The 23,466-nt window shown below is 35.3% G+C and overlaps 1 protein-coding gene across 1 annotated transcript in view; it reads right to left on the bottom strand.

Moving 5' to 3' along the window:
- Positions 1–23,269, bottom strand: part of LOC143251938 (nose resistant to fluoxetine protein 6-like) — a 28,199-nt gene extending 4,930 nt beyond the window's left edge. Inside the window, exons 1-8 of the mRNA XM_076503319.1 lie at positions 23,172–23,269; positions 20,193–20,285; positions 15,082–15,250; positions 13,864–13,943; positions 11,697–11,813; positions 10,177–10,307; positions 6,325–6,513; positions 4,865–5,007 (exon numbers count right to left, since the gene is read on the bottom strand). Coding sequence (XP_076359434.1) covers positions 4,865–5,007; positions 6,325–6,513; positions 10,177–10,307; positions 11,697–11,813; positions 13,864–13,943; positions 15,082–15,250; positions 20,193–20,285; positions 23,172–23,251 — 1,002 coding nt within the window. The 5' untranslated portion in view covers positions 23,252–23,269. The remainder of the gene's footprint in view (positions 1–4,864; positions 5,008–6,324; positions 6,514–10,176; positions 10,308–11,696; positions 11,814–13,863; positions 13,944–15,081; positions 15,251–20,192; positions 20,286–23,171) is intronic.
- Positions 23,270–23,466: the final 197 nt, after the last annotated feature.

Genomic DNA, 23,466 nt, shown 5'->3' with positions numbered 1-23,466 from the left:
ACATTCTTCTGTCAGATCCGGTTGAAAACAATCAGAAGGACATTAAGAGAAGCAGGAGATAAATGGTGCAGCATGTCATAATGAATATCATCAGGTCCAACAGACGTACTGTCAGACCGATGAAGGGCCATTTTTAGTTCCACCAGGGTAAAAGGACGATTATAGTCAAAGAAACAGTTAGTTCGAAAGGAAAGAGGTGATCGCTCCGCCCGAGTCTTGATGGCTAGGAAGGTGGAGGAACAAGCAGAAGTGCTAGATACCCGGCAAAAGCTTTCACCTAGAGTGTTAGCGATGTTCCGAACATCAGTCACCTCCTGACCATCAGAGAGTAAGATCGAGAGGGGGATAGAATTGTAGTGTCCATTAACCTTTCGAATCCTATCCCATATGATCTTGGAACTGGTGGTAGAAGATATACTGGTTGTGAACTTAATCCAAGATTCCTTCTGGCTGTGACGTCTTACCCACCTAGCATGTGCACGGGCCCGTTGGAAAGCAACCCGGTTTGAAAGTGTGGGATATCTACGAAAAGTATCCCAGGCCCGCTTTTGAGCCTTCCGTGCTAAGTGGCAAGCAGGATTCCACCACGGACGAGGATATCGTGGAAAACGTGTCGAGGTTTTAGGAATACACTGAGCAGCTGCATGTGTAATACAGTCAGTTACCGCTGCTACACAGTCGTCTATTGATGGCTGATTTACGATGGCAGGATCAAGTTCTGCGAGAGCAGTGAAAGTGGACCAGTCTGCCTGATCCAGCTTCCACCGGGGCACGCGGGTAGGGTGGCATCGACCACGGCCAGTCTCTCTTATAAGGATTGGAAAATGATCACTGCCTAGTGGATTACTGTCAACCCTCCATGAAAATGGGAAAATAATGAAGGGGAGCAAACTGAGAGATCAATAGCAGTAAAGGACTGACTAGGTGCATGAAAGTAAGTGGAAGAACCAGTATTGAAAAGAGAAAGATTGTGATCAGAGAGCATCCGCTCTACAGATCGGCCCCTCCCATCAATAATAGCACTTCCCCAGAGGGGATGATGTCCATTAAAATCCCCTAGGATTAGAAACGGAGATGGCAATTGTTCAACGAGAGCATCCAGATCTGATTGATCATATGTCTTTCCAGGGGACAGGTACAGAGAACAAACAGTGATGGTATGACCCAAGGAAATACGGATGGCTACAGCCTCCAAGGGTGTGTTGAGTGACAAAGACAGGGTGGGCACGTGTTGATCAACCAACAGTGCCACCCCTCCATGTACTCGACCATCACACAACCTGTCATTTCTGTACAGAGAAAACTGCCGAATGGAGACAGTATCAGCAGTTTTGAGAAATGTTTCTTGTAAAGAAAGACAAACAGGATGGTAGGAAGCAATCAGCGTTTTGATATCATCCAGATTAGAACGTAAACCTCGACAGTTCCATTGTATCAAGGTGGCCATTTTTAAGAACGGGTAGGTGAAGTGGCTGGAGATCCCTTCGGTTTACGACCACGTCTTTTTTTCTTTACTGTATTTAGTCGGAGGAGGTCTATCAACCTCCATGGATCCTGCTCTGTGTCGGGTGGGCAGGTTTTTGTTATTGGAAGGGGAATCTAGTGACTGAGGACGCGAACGAATAATTGTTTTGTCTCTTGTGGTGGGAGAAAAGATGTATCAGAAGAAATGCCTGTATTTGAAACTGAAGGACGTGGATCTTGAGGTGTGTTGGAAGGTATGGGAGGGACAGAGATAGGTGTGGTAGTTGATTCATCAACCTTTTAACCACGGAGGTCAAAAGGCTTTTCATTTGTTTTGAAAAGGATTCTTTTGAGGCACAGAGAGATCTGTCTGCACCCCACTGTAGTTGTGGAATGAAGTGCAGCAGCATATGTCCGAGATGGAGTTGTGGACAGCAATTTCCGAGCCTCAGGATAACTAATGTTATGTGTCGTTTTCAAACGCTGCACCTCTTTTCCTCCAACCATTTTGGGCAAGAATGAAAGTATGAGGGTGAGAACCATTGCAGTTTACGCAATGTGGGTTCATGTCACAGTCATAGGCATCGTGGTCCTTGCCTCCACAACGAGCACATGTCAGGGAACCACGACAAGATGTCTTTGAGTGGCCGAATCTCTGACATTGGAAACATCGAAGAGGGTTTGGTATGTATGGCCGAACCCTGCAAATGAGATAACCTGCCTTGATGGTGGCAGGTGCACGTGGTGAAGTAAATGTTAAAACGAGGGTATTTGTTGGCAGTGTAATTCCATCTTTGCGAGTGGAGATGCGCCTCACTGCAGAAACTCCTTGAGTGGAGAGACCAGCGAGAATCTCGGACTCGGGAACGTTCTTCAAATCCCTTTCAACAATAACTCCTCGTGAAGAATTCAAGGCAGCATGGGGTGTAACCTCAATAGGTATATCCCCAATTGCCTTTGATTTCAACAGGAGTTCACTGTGTTGGGATGTGGATGTTTCAACTAATATGTCACCAGATCGAAGTTTCTTTACTGATTTTGGAGAGCCAGCAAGTCCCTCTAGTCCCTTTTGAATAAAAAAAGGGGACATTTGCCCTAAAGGTTTTTCCCAAAGAGAATGCAATATAAGAAAATGAGGTACATGTGTTACTGATGTTGAAGATTGCTGTTCTGAGTATTCAAGACGTGGTCGCTTACCCATTGACTGTTTTTTTACAATTTTATTTAATTTTTTTTGAGGATCCATAGGAAAAGGAAAAAATTTCGGTACCCACTGACCCCACCCACCATGGAGCCCTACAAGGGGACGCACTACAAAGTCACGCAAGGACAATGCAGCAACGCCAGGGTTTCGTGAGCACTATACCCAAACACCAGCATCAGGCACAATGTCCACAACACCCGTTGAGAACTTCCAACACTGGTACTTGGTTGACTCTAGCCCAAGTGGACCAGCCGATTGACCCAAGGGGGGCCACCCAAAGGCCGCCCGTCTACAGGAATTCGAGGCCAAAGTGGTGTGTTAGGGTTGGACCCCTCAACCACCAGGATCTTCTCCTCCCCTTCACGGGTCGCCACGCACGGCAAACACGTGGGTGGATGTTTAGATCCCAGAGAAGGTAACCAGATAGAACAGAACCTTCCCTGGGAGGTCCCCTCACCAGGTACAGGAATCCACACCGAGGGGTTAAGTTTCACAAATTTAAAATATCTTCCAGTATAGTTTACACGAAAATCAAACAGAATTCAAATCAGAATACATAATTTGCCACATACATAGACTAGTGAATTTTTTGTATCGAAAGGCCAGCCTTTAAGGAATCTATTTGTATGAATTAAAGAGGGTTAATTATTTTATATTAAATTGATACTGAAAATGTAAATCATCAAACCACGTGACGATCACAATTGATTAAAAAGCCACTTATGATAAGAGTATGTAACAGCTCTTTACGATGCAAAATATCCTTTCATATCAGATCATGAGGATGTGGTCAATTCGGGAATTTAGAATTTTTCAAGACGGCATTATTTCTTTTACTTAACAGCATTGGAAAACAAAGGAATAAAGATTAGCTTAAGGTATCAGGATCATCTAAAAAGAGACTTGCAATTGGTCGTGCCCAATTGTGATAAACAAAAAGTAACAAACGCAAAGGTAAATGACAAAAGTTGTCCACGTGCTCCAATGCGTAACATAATCAGGAACTATCTTCAACTGGAACAGTAAATATGTGCAAGCAACTGTTGACCAACAGGACTCGGCAGCTCAAACTAGGGATGGCCTTTTAGACTATATGTCGTTCATGTTGAAAATACCACATACTCCTACCTTATACCTCAGTGATATTTGTACTAAGTCTAAATTACACCTTTACTCGTATTAAAGTCACATGGTGGTTGTTGTCACTAGATAAAGACGAAGGGTTTGATCACAAAGTAAGTAATATTTATATTTGTTTAACATTTGAACATCACTTACACGTAAACCTTTCTCCCCCTTTTTTAAAAATATATTGGTATCTATCGCCTTTGTTTGCGAACAACAATCCTGTAAATGAAAAAGAAACCAAAACCACTTACCTGAGTGGTTATTTACCACTCGCATAACTTCTACCAATGAAAAGTAAAGAAAAAAATAACAGTATTAATTTTGTTTTTCTCTCTTAAAAAGTTATTATACTTGGTGTTTGTCCGCCTTAAAAATTTAAACCTTCTGATGACCCAGTGATAAGCTTAAGGGTTTATAACGCTAGAAATCTTGGTTCGATACCCACGATAGGCCCAACATAAATAGTACATTGTGTAGTTTTGTACTTAAACGCACATAAGTAAACTTAATTTTCTATATTCGAATGTACATGAAATATTTTTTAGATTATGTGAATTTGGTCCTAACCAATCTCATTAAATATGCTTAAAAATTCAAAATTTCACTGTGCGTCACGAAACTTTGAATCTTCATCAACGGTAGACGGCAGAAGGGAAGAGGTGATGAAACGTAAAAACAGTTCAAAGAGAGAAATCTTGGCATAGCCAGGTAGTTAAGGTACTCGACTCGTAATTTGAGGATCCCGGGTTCGAATCCCCGTCTCACCAAACATGCTCATCCTTTCAGCCGTGGCGGCGTTATAATGTCAAGGTTAATCCCACTATTCGTTGGTAAAAGAGTAGCCCAAGAGTTGGCGGTGGGTGGTAATGACTAGCTGCCCTCCCTGTAGCCTTACACTGCTAAATTAGGGACGTCTCGCGCAGATAACCCTCGTGTAGCTTTGCGCGAAGTTTGAAAACAAACAAACCAAAGAGAGAATTATTATTTGCTTTTATAAACATAGACTTTTAACAAATATCTTCAGAAATTAATAAGACTCGGAAGAAATAAACGTTTATCCTTTCTCACCGCGTAGCTGAAAGTTGCATCTACTAGCACGTTCTGTACGCCGTAAATCACAGACATAATAACAGGGTGAATTAGGTATGCGCTGTACGTCAGACGACTCAGCGGAATGAACGGTCTCCAGGATAGGAACGTTTTTATAAAACCTATATAGAAAGATAATCAATACACTTTAAATAAAACACACAAGAGCATCGTCTCTGCCAAACAACTTAGTACTAAAAAATACTTGCGAAACCATACATATAAACAAATAAAAACCGTGCATTTTACCGTTTGGTAACTTCTCTGATTACTGTTCAGAATCAATTACTAGATAAAGTTATATAACAATAACACAAATGTAGCTACAAATACGTCTGCAGTGCACATGTGCTGAGCCGAAAAGATATATTTGGAAGTTTTAACTTTTGTTTTTAGTAACGATTTTCGAAGAGTTGCCAGGGAAGGTTAGAAACCGCTAAAAATGTAAAAGGATTGACGAATTTTGTGTTTCATTATTTAATTAGTTCTTTGAAATGAATTAAACTTGTTTCGCACATATAAAGTTGCAAAAAACATTTATGTGGAGTCTTACTTATCAACTGGCTTTGTATTACTCTTAGAAAATCCACTCTTTGAAAGGCTTGTTATATCGTAAGATAGTTGTGTAATAAGTAACTAAAAATGTGCGATGTTCCAATGGTAAAAGATTGAATTTTTATTTACATCTCGATTATCCGCAAGCCAGACGCCAAACGGCAGCTTTCCCAAACACTATTTGTTTTGAACACAGTATTGTAAAAATAATAACGCTAAGGAAGCGGCAAAGTGTGTGTGTGTGTCACAAAACCATTTAATACTAGGATAAAAACTAAAGATATCTAAAGCAGAGTTTCTTCTAACACTAAAAACAAATCAACTTTACCGGTTTCTAGTTACACGACAAACCTTGGTACAATCTATATTATATTCAATCTCAGTTGAAGGTTGTACGTCACTTTTGACCAACATACTTGTTACGCGAACTTCTTTGATCACCAATGTTACCCCAACAAAAACAAATGACACAAAAATATAAACCTGTTCCTTAAGAGATTTATATATTTATGTAACGTAATAACGGTGTAAATATAACACACGTATAAGAATTTACGTAAATATTAATGAGGTAAATTTTCTGAAGTTCACTGTGGACAGCACACAATAGACACCAGGAGCTTAGCAGCACGTGTACGCTGAATTTTGACACTTTACAGTCGCGAAAACATCCCACTTTCTGAAACAGTTTTTTTTTTAGCTCTTAGATAATATAGAAATAAACAATGTTTCTGTTTACGTTAGTAAGATAACAATTAAAACAGAAAATACATTTTATTTATTCATATTCTTACATATTACCAGATAATACAGTGCATCATATTATTATATATTATCATATAATACAGTGCACTGATCGGGCGATAAATAAACTAACTACTTACCCCCGTATCCTATTTTACAAGCAAAGGTCAGCCAGGCCAGCCCAACAGCCCATGCTGTGCGTGCGAGAGCACTATACATAGCGGAGGACAAGTCAGAGGGAAGATTACCCTTATAAACAGGCCACATCCCGTAAAGGACTAGAATATTACAAGTAGCAGCAAGGAACCAGCCCAAAACCACGTATTTCTGTAATTTAAGAGTAGTATATTACAGATCAGAAACAGATTTAACATAGTTTCAGTACCAGTGACCTTTAAAGCAACGCCATATTAATTCGTTGTTTAACACTTCAATAAAAGATGTCTACTCCTCATAAAAAAATTGCACAAACAAATCTGTCTAGTATTTTTTAAAGTTCGATGTAGTATAGAAACAGTTAAAAACAACTTTAATTATATTTCAAACTCAACATTCAAAACAAAACATGCAAATAAGGAGCCGTTCTTCTGATATACATGAAAGTATTACTTGGTAAACGTCGATATTTTCAAATCTATGCGTTATCTTCCTATTAAGGATCTTCCTATTAAGATACAACACAGAATATTAACAATATTCAGATTACAAAGACTTGTTGTGACTTTTACACACTTAGTACAACAGTGACCAGGGAGGTCGAGAGTCAGGTCGGACCCCGGGGACATAAGGGCCACCTTTTCTCGGGTTTTGGGTATCATATGTACTCTGATGGGTCAGGTGCCCTTTGAACTCTTCCTCCTTCCTTTACCTGTGTAGTCATGCAGTGTTTGATGGTGTTAGTTACTGCTTTCTGGGTCAGAGTGGGTTGAATTACACCAACCCTTTTCAGGGCAATGTCCATGTACTGGTATACATGTATAGATATTCTTTTGCCCTATCAGTAAGATGTCTAGTTAGTTGGTGGCCCTATTTTATATAAGTTATCCATAGTTCGATGGGCTCACCTCTGAAGTATTTGTTTGTTCTGTTTTGAATTTCGCGAAAAGCTACAAGAGGGCTATCTGCGCTTGCCATCCCTAGTTTAGCAATCTAAGACTAGAGGGAAGGTACCTAGTCATCACCACCCACCTCTAACTCTTGGGCTACTCTTTTACGAGCGAATAGTGGGATTGACCGTCACATTATAACGCCCCCACGGCTGAAAGGGCGAGCATGTTTGGCGCAACGAGGATTCGAACCCATGACCCTCAGATTACAAGTCGAACGCCTTAACCCACCTGGCTATTTTAAACATGTTCTGTCCCAAGGTTTGTCCATAACGTTAGACAGTATTATTGGTGATAGTGACACTGTCCACTTTGGTAAAGTTTTTAGTGTTTTAAATACCATTAATCTTTTTTAATGTCATTTAAGCTTTTTAATTTATACATTGTACCTTTTTTAATGTGGTCCCCTTTTAAGAATCACAGTCTCTCTAGTTTGATTTGAAATTAGAAAATGGCCGTAATGTCAAATAACTCAACACCAGGACTAGAAAGGCCAACTTCAGGTGACTAACGCTGCTGTTTGAACTACCCGTTAGTCATCCTGGCGAGTTATTATTAAAATTTTGCTACACGTCTTTTTAAACTTTTATTACTTTTGAAGTCTACATAAATTCATGGTACATTCATGGGCGTATGAAGAATTGTTCTGGTGGGTGGAAGCCAAATGTGTTGAGAATTTACAGTTTTTTGGATAATAAGTTATTTTTTGAGGCAAATCCAGTTCCCGCAGTACTGCGATGTTTTCTTAAGCATATTATCAAAATGAGAATATATTATCCTTTTCCCATATTTACCCCTACCTCGGGATTGCAGCCCCCTGACCCTCCATCTTGTAAGGCCTGACAGTGACACGTAAACCAACATTTTTGGACTTTCTATCATTGACTGACATTAAACATATCGTGTTAAAATGATTGTACTTTGTCAGTTTTCATGAACATGACACTTTATTTCAAAAGTTGAAGAAATGAAATAGGGGAGATATTTTTTACAAGCACGTCACATCTTATAAGTTTCTAACAAGATAAGGGGTGCATGGCAAAAGACACAGTTTTGAAATAAGATACATTTGGATTTAAATTATAAATGACTGATTAGAAAATTGCAAACCATTGTATTCAAAATGTGTTGGAAAATCTCCTTTAATAATAATTTTTAAAGAAAGAAATTTGTGCACGAAGATTAAAATAGAACAGATATTGCAGGTTTTACGAAGTAAATATACAATTTAAAATTACTTGGAACGAAGCTATTGAATAGAGTGAGTAAACCATTAAAGGTTTGTTTCCGTGATACAGAAGTCGTTAGGGTAATCACGCGGATGTTAAAATATAAGAGTTGTTTTTTTACATACGTATTAATTTTTTTTCCAACAGAGGTGAAATTGAAAAGAAAATCAATGAAGTAGAGACCTGATGCATTCCTTGATTGGCTGTACTCTCTGTTGTGGATTACAGTTTCACTTATTCAAGGCTCATCGTCATAGTTTGTGTCAGCAAAAAAGAAATACCATAAGGTCTCTTATAATAGTAAAGTTTATACAAGTTATAATATCCATATTGTTATGAGTCGGTTTTACGTCATCAAATAGTAGTCTAACATAAGGAGTTATTTTATTCTTTTTCGACTTGAGCAGCATGGCATGGTGGTTAGGACACTTCACTAGAAATCTCAGGATCGCATGTTCGAATCCCCGTTACACCAAATATGTTCGGCCTTTTAGCCGTGGGAGCATTATAATGTGACGGTTAATCCTATCATTCGTTGGAAAAAGAGTAGCCTAAGAGTTGGCGGTGGGTTGTGATGACTAGTTGACTTGCCTTTAGTCTTACACTCCTAAATTACGGACGCCTAGCGCGGATAGCCCTCGTGTAGCTTTGCGCGAAATTCAAACCAATATTTCGACTTTAGACTGGCTGCATATTTATAATTTTAATAACGTACTAATCTGTTTCTTTTTTGCACTGTAAAATAATAACATATTATCAGCATAAGTGTTGTAGAGAAGTGCCTTACAACTTGAGAAACACTTTCCTCAGAACACAGGAGAGCGTTGGTAATAATGTGCTCTAGTGAGATGTATCGCACTGTCTTGTCGTGCAGTTTAATAGTAAATAAAAACTACTATAGGCTCAGTTAGTGACAAGAGTGAACTGTTGTGTTAATGTCTGAGTAAAAAGACTAAGAAAAAAAACATGTTTACTGTTTCGTCTTGTTTGTTTTTGAATTTCGCGCAAAACCTCACAAGGTCTATCTGCGCTAACCGTTCCTAAATTAGCAGTGCAAGACCAGAGGGAAGAGAGCTAGTCATCACTACCCACCGCCAACTCTTGGGCTAACCAACGAATAGTTGGATTGACCGTCACATTATAACGCCCCCACGGTTGAAAGGGCGAGCATGTTTGATGAGATGGGGATTCGAACCCTCGACCCTCAGACTGCACTTCGAACGCCTTAATCACCTGGCCATGCTGTTTCGCCTAATAATGAATTAATAAAGAGGAGGTAGTATCAACATTTATTATAAATAGTTTAAAATATACGCAGAGATCTCGTTCTGAAAAGTTACTTTGCAACTGATTGTGTGGAAAATATTGGATAAAACCTGTTTATTGTCAATTTCCTAGACAAAAAGTTCAACCTAAGGTTTCTCAGTTTAAGTATGTGTTTGTCACTTATGCACCCATTACCTTAGCAGACAAAGCCTTCCTATAAAACAGTTTTAAGTGTGAAAAACATAAGTATATTTAAGAAACCCTAATTTCTTTAATTACAGTATCCCAAAGAAAGTTTTAATATTTAACATTATATGCCTGTCTAAAGAAGGTAACACTGGTACAGAGATCTTGGTTCTTTAATTTTACTTTTATATTAGTTGTTTACCTTTTTTTAATACAATATCACCTGGAAACTTAAATAATATGTATCCTAATGCCATGCCCACCAAGTACGGTCCAGCTCTGCAGTAAGGTCTGATGTACACGATGGATGAGAACCTGTCTAACACATTCGCTGGGCTGTAAAACAGTAAAGTTATGGAACCTGTTACAAAGAGGTTATCAAGATAAAATATTTCGATAGTTCTACTCTTTACTTAAACTCAACTGAAGTATTTTCTTTTTTAAATTATGTTTCTTCCAATATTTAGCAGTGTAAAAGAACTACATATATATATATATATATATACAAGTGTGTAATATCTTAATTAAAAATTGGCGTTAGCCAATTTTTAATTATCTAAGAAGGGAGATGTAACAGATTTATATTTATTTTAGCGCCTACACTTGTTTCTGTATAGTTTTATTGTTTACATGTGAACTATATTCTTCACTATGCATTGTTAAAGCCCCGCCTGTTCTCGAACTTTGTAGAAGGTTCTTGAGCGTAAGAAGTAACAATGCAGCAAGTGTGTACGTAATACTAGTGACTGATAGTACTGTTGCCAAGCGAACTTTGGTAAACGTTCTAGTCTCGTGTGATTCGTATAAAAGCAGCTAGCGAGCGAGAGATAGAAGAAAATATTATTGTACAGCTGTAGTCAGTGCGCTATCGTCGCCAGAAGCTATAATTTTGATGAACACCTATTAATCGGAAACTACATAATTGGACCAGGAATGTTTATAGATTGCGAACATTACTTCAATGAATTACATTGGACATTATTATTTCTACGAGGATAATAAATATCTTTCCTGGAAAAAGTCAGCTTGCAAGGCCGTTAGGCTAACCAAGCTAACTAACTTAAACGAGGTGTGACACTATCGACTCAGAATTAATTTGCTCGTTATGGGCCTGTATCATCGATAAAATATTCGGTTATAGACTGAATATAAGTCTCAGTATTTGTCTGTAAGTTTGTAACACTCTTGTGTTGAAATCGTCATTTGTAATAACTATTAGTGATAACCGTTATTATAAATTATATATTTTTGTTTGCATATTAAGATATATTTGTATAAAAAATAAAGTTCTGTGTATCAATCTTGTTGGTAAGTATCATAATTTCGATACATATTAACATTTAATTAACTTATAAGTTCAAATTTCCGGTTATTTGAAATAGTAATAAATTATAGTAAGTAAAAGTGGAACACTAATACGGAACAAGGTAGGTGTAAAAGGATTTGGTGTAAGATGGTGTAAAACGAAAGAAGTGTACCTGAACAAGCTTGATTTTGTGTTTAACACTCAGAAATACATAAAGTACCAACAATTTAGTATATGAAAACTTGAAGCTGTAGACAGTGTTGTAAATAGACACACACTTATAACTGAAGGTCTCTGCAGTCAAAATTTATATCATAAGACGTTTTCCGGCATACTTTCAAACTTAATAAAATCACCTTTCTTACCAATTTATAATGAAGCTAATATTGCTAGTAGAGTCACAACAAACTAAGACTTACATGGCATCGTTTAATACTGGAATAGGTGGTAGGTGTTGAGTGCCTGTAATAACACCTGTTAATACCGAAGTTGCTATAAAGAATCCTAGTAGCACTGGAAGTCCCCATCGTAGACCCCTGTCGGCGAAATGGTTAATGATGAAATGATTGATACAAGACGCTGAAACAAGGCAATCATGTTAAATAAATAGATGGAAATCTCAACTACCATAAGAAGAACGTTCACGGACAAAAGTTAAAAACCTTTTATCTAATAACAGATAAAATCATGTTATGTCTGCGCTTTTGTCGTATGAATTTCTCTTCTAATGTTATCTTTCTAGTTGCTATCACCTGCGCTGGTACTCACTGCTTTCAGGGAACACTTGGAACGGTCCTATTGGTGTTATTTGAATAGCATTTATTTTGAGAAGTGTTTGATACGGAGAGTAAAAACGTTAATGCCACATTAATTGAAAGCACTAAAGGGGAAGTCTGCAGGGAAACGAAATTTGTGTAACTTTTACGTATTTTCTTTTGTTTATCCCTTTAGATAAACCGTATTACGTAAAATATTGAATTATCTTCCCATATTTATTTGCAATAACAACTCAGGAAACTCAGGTTTTGTTTGTTTTTCGCGTGCAGGAGTAAACGATTGCCAATTGAATTATCCAAAAAAACTAATACCAAAGTAACAGTTACTTGTTTTTACTAATTTTAAACTGGTGAAAGTAGATATCTAGCACATGTTTAATATTCCACATATAATAAAATAACACTTTGGTGAAGATATATTAACATCCTTTCCAAGTAAGAATATGTTAAGACAACATACGTTACGAAATAATGTTGTAAATAAATACAAAAATCAATATGTTTTCTTTGAATTTCGCGGAAAGCTACACGAGAGCTATCTGCGCTAGTTGTCTCTAATTTAGTAGTATAAGACTAGAGGGAGGGCAGCTAGTCATCATCATCCACCGCCAACTTTTGGGCTACTCTTTTACCAACGAATAGTAGGATTAACCCTCACATTATAACGCCCCCATGGCTGAAAGATCGATCATATTTGGTGTGACGGGTATTTGAACCCGCGACCCTCACATTACGAGTCGAACGCCTTAACCCACCTGTCCATATCAGGCCGATGTCAATACGAAGTACAAAAATTAAAACTTAAAGTTTTCGTTCTATCTAAAAGCACCTCAACGTTGCTAAGAAAATGGATAAAAAAGAAACATAATAACCATCAAAAACTGAAGAATAACTAATATAATAAATATAGAATTTTTAAACTTCTATAAGCCCTTTGTGGAACATATAACAAAACACAAACGATAGTAGCTATCAGAAATGTATCTACAACTTGGAACTGGTTACCGTTAGTACACCTATTTTAGCTCACAAAAGACCTCAGTGTAATAAACTGTTATCCTCGCATACGTGTAAGAGAAAATGAAACCTGGTCGACGAATGCAATAGATACACCTAGTGAATTGTGTAGTCGTTTAACACTCCTACGAAAAGACGTTTCTAGTCCTGATTTCTCCAAGCCCGTTCCCCTGGCTGTGGTTTCGCTAGATAGTAGATAGGGACAGTGGGAATCTCGTTAATCCATTCATTAATGGATTTAAATGGCAATTTCATTTAAATACAAAATTATTAGCCTAATATTAATAACCTTTCAAGTTGCTCTGGAGCCTATTAGGCCCCACTTTTCGTAGGAGTGTTAAAGATTCTGTCACATTAGAAAATTGTTGTCGACAGACTTATTAAGACAGGAAAGTACACCTGCTATATTATCACGGAAAGCTGCAGTCTAATGTAATGAAAGTCTCTTCTGATCTCTAGAGATAGGCAGTCTATCATACACTTAACCTATAATAAAATTTCTTCAACTGTATGCACTCAAATAGTGCAAAGTATTTGTAGATCGACTTATAAACGCTAACTAAAAGCATCTATCAATAACACACAACAGTAAAATGAAAATGACTACCCTCAAAGCATATCCTGCGTGCTGATATAAAGTCCTAATGTTTTCCGGGTTTTTAAAGCATGTTTTAACTCCCGTACATTTAATTTACTAAAACAATACTATATAAGGGTAGATTTTGTTATTGTGTAATTAATATAATTGTATATTTTGATAATAATTATAAGCATTAAACTTTGATTAACTTACCTGTAAAGTGGATAAATAATTAACGGAGAGATAATATACAACTGAAAATCCACTGCAGAATACCACGTGTGACTTAAGCACTGGAAGAAAATTAACACAACACTGAGTCATTAGCGCCTGTAATACGTGTTTCACAGTATGACAATGTAGTATGACGGTGTTAGTAGGCATTTCTTACACAGTGCTTTACAACAACTACATTATGAAATATATATCAAAACTACGTTATTCTGAAAATGAATAAACATTTCTTATGAATAGACAATGATATTCAATATAATTGAAATATTCCTGTTACTCTGATCAATTAATAGTTACGAAATGTAAATATTTCTCTGTTAAGTTCAGATAATGATTTAGAAACCTACAACTTAGTTGATGAGTGTATGAAAGAAAGCAACGAATAAGTAAACCTATACATCAGAGAACTTCGTAACCTGAATAGAAGTATGCATTATGCATAATGGAAAGTTAAGAGACGAAAATAGAAGTATGCATTATACATAATGGAAAGTTAAGACACGAAAACATAACGTCCTGGTGTAGGTCACATTGACAGAAGTTACCAGAAAATATTTATTACCAACGATTTATAATGGATAGATGATACATTAACAAGTGGTTTAATATGAATGTTTAGTCTACTGTATAAAGTTTAGTAACTGTAACAGTTACTTCTTAATATATTCTTATTTGTAAGTTTCATTACAATCCTACTGCTATTTTTTACCATGTTTCCATGTTTTTCTCATTACATTTCTTTTCAATAAAGCTGTAGAACTGAACAAAGTTATTTCTTGCCATATTTTTTAGGTGTAATTTTTATTACACTCCTATTGGATAAAGTTGAAACACCATAACAAAGATGTTTCTTACCACAGTTCTGTATTTAGTTTTCATTGTACTTCTATAGTATAAATCTAAGGAGCTTTAACAAAGCTATTTCTGTTTCATATGTAATTTTTATTACATATAGGTGAGGTACTGTAACAAAACTGCTTCTTACCACATTTTCAAGTGTCTCTCTTTATGTTTCATATGTAATTTTTATTACATATAGGTGAGGTACTGTAACAAAACTGCTTCTTACCACATTTTCAAGTGTCTCTGTTTATTACACTTCTATTGTATAAAGTGACAGCATTGTAACAAAGATATATTTTATCGCATTTTCAAGTATATCTATTCATTACATTTCTACTGTAAGCTATATCTTACCATATTATTAGTGTTGATGAAATTATGAAGGTAGAGAGCGTTCAACCACCAATTTTTTTTACACCAGGTGTCGTACATTATGATAGTGTCCAGCCAAGCTGGACCTTCCCCCACATACCGTAAAAGTACAGCAGAAAAAGCGATAATAGCCATCATCAAAGGGGTCATGCTGTATATTATGGAAAAACGAAACAAAACATTGATTAAAAACAAACTGTATATACATACATACATACATACATGCATATACACCTATGTTATAATTTTAAATTGCCTGCTAATCGTAACATTTTGTTTCTTTGAAAAGTGCAAATTGCTCACGCGCAAAAATATTTGATAGAATTTTTGTCCAGCTAATTTGGTTTGGTATTTAAAAAGATTCACTTTATTTAACGTTTATATACAATTGCTTAAAAATTAATAATGCTTTTTATTATCTTAGAGCTAATACATGCTTAAATAAGAGACAGAGCTACATATCTAATAGTCGACTTATGTGGGATTTTGACGTGTGGAAAGTTTCTTAAGAACAGTTATTTACTTTTAATTGAAAAATAAGATCAAGAAAATCAGTGATAACGAGACAAATTATTCAAGGATTATTATAAAATGCTATTAGACAATATAAAAGTTAATATGCGTCTTGTATGTCGCTCCAATAATCAATCAATATTTAAAACAGAACTTACAACTGAAACGTTTTCATATTTTCGTATAAAACTCGATCAAAACTAGAAATTTAAAAATAAATCCGAAGACTACAGGTAAATATAAGCATGCCGGAGTTTTAATGAACAAAATAATGCCAAATTTAGGCTTGATATACAAGCATAAAATCAACACATTTGTAACTGTTAAGCCTATTTGACGTATTCCATATTTTACTGCTGATGTATACAATATTACCAAATACATTAACAATCTACCTAGTTATTTAATTGTGTTGACCTCAAGGAATAGAGGGAAAGAGGGAATAGAAGATGATGTCATAGTTCCACGAAGTGACACTAGAGGGTGCTACTGTGTTATGGTTTCAGTTCCACAAAGAGAAATGAGATGAAGAATTATTACGAGCACGTTGCTTGGCCGCCATGATAGGCATAAGTTATCAAGCAGCCATGACATCTGACAACGACGGTTATCTAATACAACAGCACACGTTACTAAGGCCACAAAGAGGCATCAGAGGTCATTTTTTTAGAAGAGTGAGTGACATCATAGTTCGATACCAGAGGGCCTGTTACTATAAGCAAATTGTCTTAACAAAGTTCTACTGGCGAACACCATTGCTAAGGTTCTATAGGCAGATGATGCTACTAATGAAAATGTAAGCACAGTTCATAAGTTCATTGATTAATTAATGGTATTTTACTTTACATATCTAGCATACTTTTACAATTATCTATTGCTTTATGTATAAATACGTCACTAATTCATTACTTCTAAATGTTTTTGCTTCTATGTCTAATAATTTTTTACTGTTTCTAGAGCTGGACAGTGTTACTATCACATTTAACATACTAATTATAATTATCGCTTCAACATCTAATCATACTTTTGCCAATATCTGAAAAAGACGGATATTTCGTGACAACCTCTCAAAATATCATGCAATAATTTAACGTACAGTATTACTGTTTGCCCTTATGGTTTACATAAACTATTACCGTACTCATATAATAACAATTTTCATTGTTTTTGACAAAATATTTCATTGTACACAAGGTATGTTATAGTATTTCCTGATACACGTTTAACAAGGATGAGTGGTATTGTTAGGCATAACGTCTCTGTGTGTGTTTTATAAACATATTAATTTATGTTACAATACTTCTGTAGAACTGCATACAGGTGTTAACTTGTCTCGATTTATATTTATAGTTTTCATTTACGTATTACGTGTATTTCTATAGGAGGCGAGTATTACTAACACATTTCAAATACCTATGAAAAGTTTTTGTCACGTCTAACGTATCATTTCGATAAATATTGAACTAGACAGACGACTGTATGATTTAATACACATTTGACGTACTGATTATATTTAATTGCACTTTTTACATTTTCCTACGTTTTCTATGTAAAAAAATCATCATTAATTCATTACTGTAATTATTATATATCACCAATTCATCCTGAAAAGAACGCTTATTTAAATCTCTACCTTGCTAACATAAACCAGCTGTCTATGATGTCTATTGTGATTACCAACTGAGAAACGGTTTACCTTAACATGCTGGTAGCCAATGGCAACGAGGACACGAATTTGGATATATATTTAGTAACTTGTAATTTTAGCTTACGTTTGACGATTTGATTTGGCGTGTTTTGAATTTCGCGCAAAGCTACAAGAGAGCTATCTGCGCTAGCTGTCCTCAATTTAGCAGTGTAAGACTAGAGGAAAGGCAGCTAGTCATCACCATTCACCACTAACTCTTGGGATACTCTTTTACCAACGAATAGTGAGATTGATTATAACATAATAACGCTCCCACGGTTGAAAGGGCGAGCATGTTTGATGAGACGAGGATTCGAACCCGCGGCCCTCAGATTGCGAGTCAAGCGCCCTAACCATCCGACCATACCGAGTCCTCGTGTTCAGAATATCTAAAGCTGATACACGAAAGACATTGACGTTTTAAACAAGTAATCACGACTCTCCTACCACGTGAAAATCCTTGTGAGTGTCCAGACTGAACTTTACTTATTTTCTCTCCCTTCCATAAAAACACTGATTGAAGAACATCAGTACACTGAATATTATTCTTTATATTCAGTGTCCAACAGAGGACTTATTGAATTTTCTATATCACGACCAGGAGATAAATAGTTATTATATCCTGCAAAATCATATCTTCATGTAAAGTCAAAGATTGTCAAGTCTGATAGTACCAATATAAAAAGAGGTGTAAACACCTCTGCACCTGTAAACATGTTACTTCATTCTTTGTGAATTTACATCTAAATAACTAGCTCATGTATGTTTCACAACTTTACGCCTATCAGGCCAATATAGAAACTTTACTTGGTAATAGACAACCTAAGAGCAGTAATTTGACATTTAGTATGTAAATAAAATACATTGTGGGTAGAATTGATAATCTTAATGATGATGAGGATGACGGAATCAAAGACTGACACGTGGATGCACGTGGTAGTGATACAGTCAACATGATCACTGGAATACATTTGATCATCTCTTTACCGAACAAGTTGTTGCTCAATGGTGTAAGTTTTGTATAATGTTGAAACAGGACTCAAAATTTTAAAACAGCATATTTCTACCTATGCTCGAAAAGTCAAGATCAGTGCATCAATCATTTTGTGGCACATTAAAACATTTGAGAAAGGAATAACTAAATATCCATTGAAATATATATAGAATACAAATCGTTTTTAATTCGATAAGGAAACTTACGAGAATCTATTGATAATGTGATTTTAGGTCAAGCACCGCCACGTCTTATTATAGAATCTATTGAAAACGATTCAACTGACAAATCTTGGAAGAAAAATCCGTACAGTTTCATACAGCACAATATCAAGTTCATGTAAATCAATATGGATGGCAAACAGATTCCTGCTTACCTTTACAGTCAGATTTTGATGCAGAACTTTATATGTACAAAACTATGAAACATTACTTGGTAGAAAGGGAAAACAATTTCGAGACCAGTGAATTCATGTAAGATATGACCAATAATCGGGAGGACGTATACTGTTTGTATTTGATTTTACATGTGATTTATCTACTGGAGATTCACAGTTTAATTTAGTGAAACAGGAATATTTGCAACTTTAAATACATTTTGGTAGCTCCTTATTTAACATTATAAATGTTCTAACCTATGTCAAGTTTTTGAAATAGATCAGTCTAGAAACCTCATAACCGATGTCTAAGAAACTTGGAGGTCTGTTTATCTGTGATACACAACCTGACCATACAGAAAAACAATTGTAAGTGATCATTCTGGACCCTAGTCATAAAAAAGCTTGTAGCCACTGGGTCTTTATTTACATAGTTGGAGATGAAAAAGGATTTATTTTTGAATTTCGCGCAAAGCTACACGAGGGCTATTTGCGCTAGCCGTTCCTAGCAGCTAGTTATCACCACCCACCGCCAACTCTTGCGCTACTCTTCTACCAGCGAATAGTGGGATTGATCGTCACATTAAAACACCCCCACGGCTGAAAGGGCGAGCATGTTGGCTGCGAGAGGGATTCGAACCCGCGACCCTCAGATTACGAGTCGAACGCCTTAACCCACTTGGCCATGTTGGGTCTGATGAGAAGGGAGAATAATGTGATCCATTAGGCCTACCTTCACATAACCTCAACATAAGAAAACCACCAAGAAGAACTGTTGAACGTGCACGGACTCTAATAATTGGTGTGAAGACAATATTGTTTGTATAATGCTTATTATTTTTGTCGACACGTGTCGAAAAGGAAAACTGTTATCTAAATTTAGATACCATAAGGATATTAATACGTTTGTTCGTGGTTTTTGTTGTGAAACGTATTCATGTAAATAAGTCCTTAATAGATATGTCTCTTTTACGTAGATCAGATTGCAAAATACTTACTGTGAAAATAATACAGTGTTAAAAAGATATGTTGTCAAGAACCTTTTATTATGGTAAATCAATAATAGTTTTATTTATAGTAAAAAACATTTATAAAAATAATACTATTAACAACATTGTTCGCCTTTGTAAAACTTATTTAATACTTTACTTATAAAGCGAAATGTAAAATCAACATTATTTGTTTTAAGACTACATTATATCAACGCGCCCTCTGATGCCACTCCTAGTGAGTAGTACTCGAGGTACAGGTCTTTGCATATTATTAAATAGTTATGTAACACTCAGGTATTGGCATATTGCATAATAGTTATGCAATCCTTAAAAGGTATCGTTTTATCTCCGGCATAACTACTGACATCCATCAGAGACGTTACTTGTATTTCTAAATGTATAAAGTTTTGTGTTCTTTACAAACAAGCCCATCACATTGTCTCATAGTACCAGTAAATGTAAACTATAAACGTGTAATTTGATTTACTTTTTTTATAAACATGATAAAACATTATACAATATGACACTTACCGCCAGTAACGATGAAAATAAAACCACGCCAGGGGAAGTTTTCCTTCCGATTTTGTCAGTTGTTTTAATGTCAATAATGTTACCAAGAAACCACTAAACACAGAAACACCGTATGATTAATAACCATGGAAATTCACTTCCATCTAGTGTTCAAATTATATATAAATTTTGTATGTCTTTCAGGCAAAAAGAGAAAGAATAGTATTAAAGATTAGTCCAAAACTCTTCCGATAAAGTGACTGATGTCGGTAAGATATTGAAATTCACTTATATAGAGTACAACATTTTCTTTCATTTGAATTCAAGTTACAGAATGATATTGTTAGTTCACAAGACAGTTTTAATATATTGTAAAAGCTAACATCTGTTACGAATGTTAACCACATATCGAGATACCAGAACAATAAGAAAGTAATGTTTTGTTTTATGTTTTTTAATTTGACATGACGAACCTTGGACATATGGTTGAAACAACAGCTCCATTTTATCTAATTTATCAAATATTGGCTTTAGTTAACTTTTTTATTATCATTTGTGATTTTGTTAAATTTTCTTAAGCTGTATCAACTATATTGAGCAAGAAATTAATTTATAATGCTACTTATTTTATTAATGCCTGTTCATTTTTCAAATGCTCTGGATTAGAACCTAGATTTAAAAGATCTGTAAACATACGACATTTTCTATGACGTCGTATGTCTTGAATGTAGCTAAATTTTAGCATGTGAATTTTCCTTAGTGACAAAAACACTTGTACTATTAAACATGCCCCCCAGTGGCACATCGGTATGCCTGCGGACTCACACCGCTAGAAACCGAGTTTCGATACTCGTGGTGGGCAGAGCACAGATAGCCCATTGTGTAACTTTGTGCTTAATTCCAAACAATCAAACTTTACATAAAATTTGTAGAAAAATAGTAAGGTAAGTCTAAATAATGATGATATAATTCCATCTTTAATTATAGTATCATTTTTCACAAAAGTACCAATTGATCAAAATATTAATTGTTTTGAAGACAAATTACGAGTAAACAATATACCAGTCATTTTAATTTTAAAAATTCATTTTTTTTCAATTTAATAATAAGATCTCTAAATGCCTATTTATGAATTTGCAATTGCTTCTCTTATTTTGTGATATTTTTCTTGGATAGATTTAGAACTGTTACTCTACGCAATACTAAGCTTAAACCAGAAATATGGGTTAAATATATCGATGATACTTTCGTAGTGAAGCGACGTCGTTTAGAAATATTGTTGGTTTTCCCTAATCACTTAAATTGAAGTAAATAATAGTTTACCGGTTTTGGACGTATTAGTTAAGAGAAACAAAAATCAGCGAGAAATTACGTTTTATCATAAGCGTTTTCTGTTATCATGTCGTCACACCAAGAATCATGTCATGAAGTCACAAAAATGTCAGATTTTTATTCTTACGATAACAGGTATTTGAAGCTATATTGTAATCCGATACATTTAAAAAATAAACTGTTGTTAATTAAGTATGTAGTATTAATTAAAAGTTTCTCGCTTCGTATTGTTGATATAGTTGTGAGAAAAATTAATAAAATCATAAATGATAATCAAAAAACTAAATTAAAATCAATATTTGGTAGTTTGGTTTGTTTGGAATTTCGCGCAAAGCTACACGAGGGCTATCTGCGCTAGCCGTCCCTAACTTAGCAGTGTAAGACTAGAGGGAAGACAACTAGTCATCACTACCCACCGCCAACTCTTGGGCTACTCTTTTACCAACGAATAGTGGAATTGACCGTCACATTATAATGTCCCCACAATCGGAAAAAATGGATAAATATTAAACAAAACTAAAGACAAAATAAATCTAATTGAGAAAACCTATATTTATAAAATTAAAGGTGAATGTGGTTGTGCATACATTAGTCAAGCTAAAAGAAACTTAAAATTTAGAATAATTAACATAAGAGAAATGTTAAAAACATTATGTTAATTTATTCTATGCCTACTATGACGAAATCCATAGTTCTGCACTAGTTGAATATGTAAGTCATACTGGTTCATGTCATTCAGTGGGAAAAAAGAACATTTGTACTCATTCGAATGATATGATAGCTAGAAATAACAGATTTTGGTTTGTACTGAATTTTACACAAAGAAACACGAGAATTATCTGCGCTAATCGTGTTTAATTTAGCAATAAAAGACACTATATTTAGTGATTTAACTTGATTACTTTATTTGTAGGATATCGATAGCTCCTAAGAAAGGCGTAATAGCGAAATATTGAGCTAATAAAGTTACATTCTGGAGATAAAAGTCGTGATTTTATTTACGCTTATAGCAATATTGTATAAGAAACTCCACTCAAGATTAATATTTTTAGTTTTAATCCCTCGCTTTTAAACTAGTTGATAGTCCTACGTCAGGACTATAAACAATAACTTTTATTATTGTTGTTTTTGTCTTTGTAACAACAACAATGTTGTATTCTATGATTATCATTTTACAATATTTTACCTTCCCGTTCATATGTATAGGCTTATGAACTATACAAACGTATTAAGTGAAGCCTTGAAACAGGTAGCTGAAACCTTGCGCCAAAGACTAATAACAAGAAGGCGTAGTTTGCCCATTAAAACTCATTGACAATATAAGTTCTTTTTTTTATGTATATTGTATAAAAAGTTAAACTATCAACACACACCGAGAATTAAATAACGTTAATCACCAGTAACCCGGGTTTCTCGAGTTTTCCAAACATACGTTAAGATAACACCCCGAGCCTAAGGTTTATAACAGTGTTAGGAGTTACCGTTAAAAAATAAATAGATTACAATACTGCTATCATGTTTGTTTCTTTGTATTTTACAGATGTTTTTACTACGTTCTATAATTTTTTGTATATTTACAAATTTTTTCGAACGTAATAAATTTACTAAATAATGCCTCTGATTAAGTAAATATCAAATACTATTTAGTATCTAGATATAATTTTGTACCTAAGAAAGAAGAAAGTGTCGACAGATAACGTTCCATTTACAAGAGGTTGAATCCAAAACGTCTGGGACATACTTTTCATGTTAACGCCACCTTCTGTCAAGAGTAAGTGAAACAATTAAATAATTAATATTCAAAATAAAATACAAGTTACTTCTATTTACAAAGCTGTTTCTACTTTCGAAATATAGTATGAAATAGATCTGAAATTGTTCTTCTTAGCGAGTGTATGAGGCCACTCACAATTGATGGTAAGTACGAAACACCAGCATTTCTCTAACCCGACACCAAAATAAA

This window comes from Tachypleus tridentatus, chromosome 6 (assembly GCF_004210375.1).
Source record: "Tachypleus tridentatus isolate NWPU-2018 chromosome 6, ASM421037v1, whole genome shotgun sequence".
In the NCBI taxonomy this organism is placed as follows: domain Eukaryota; kingdom Metazoa; phylum Arthropoda; class Merostomata; order Xiphosura; family Limulidae; genus Tachypleus; species Tachypleus tridentatus.
Note: the sequence above shows the minus strand (reverse complement) of the source record. Positions and strands in the feature narration are given on the sequence as shown.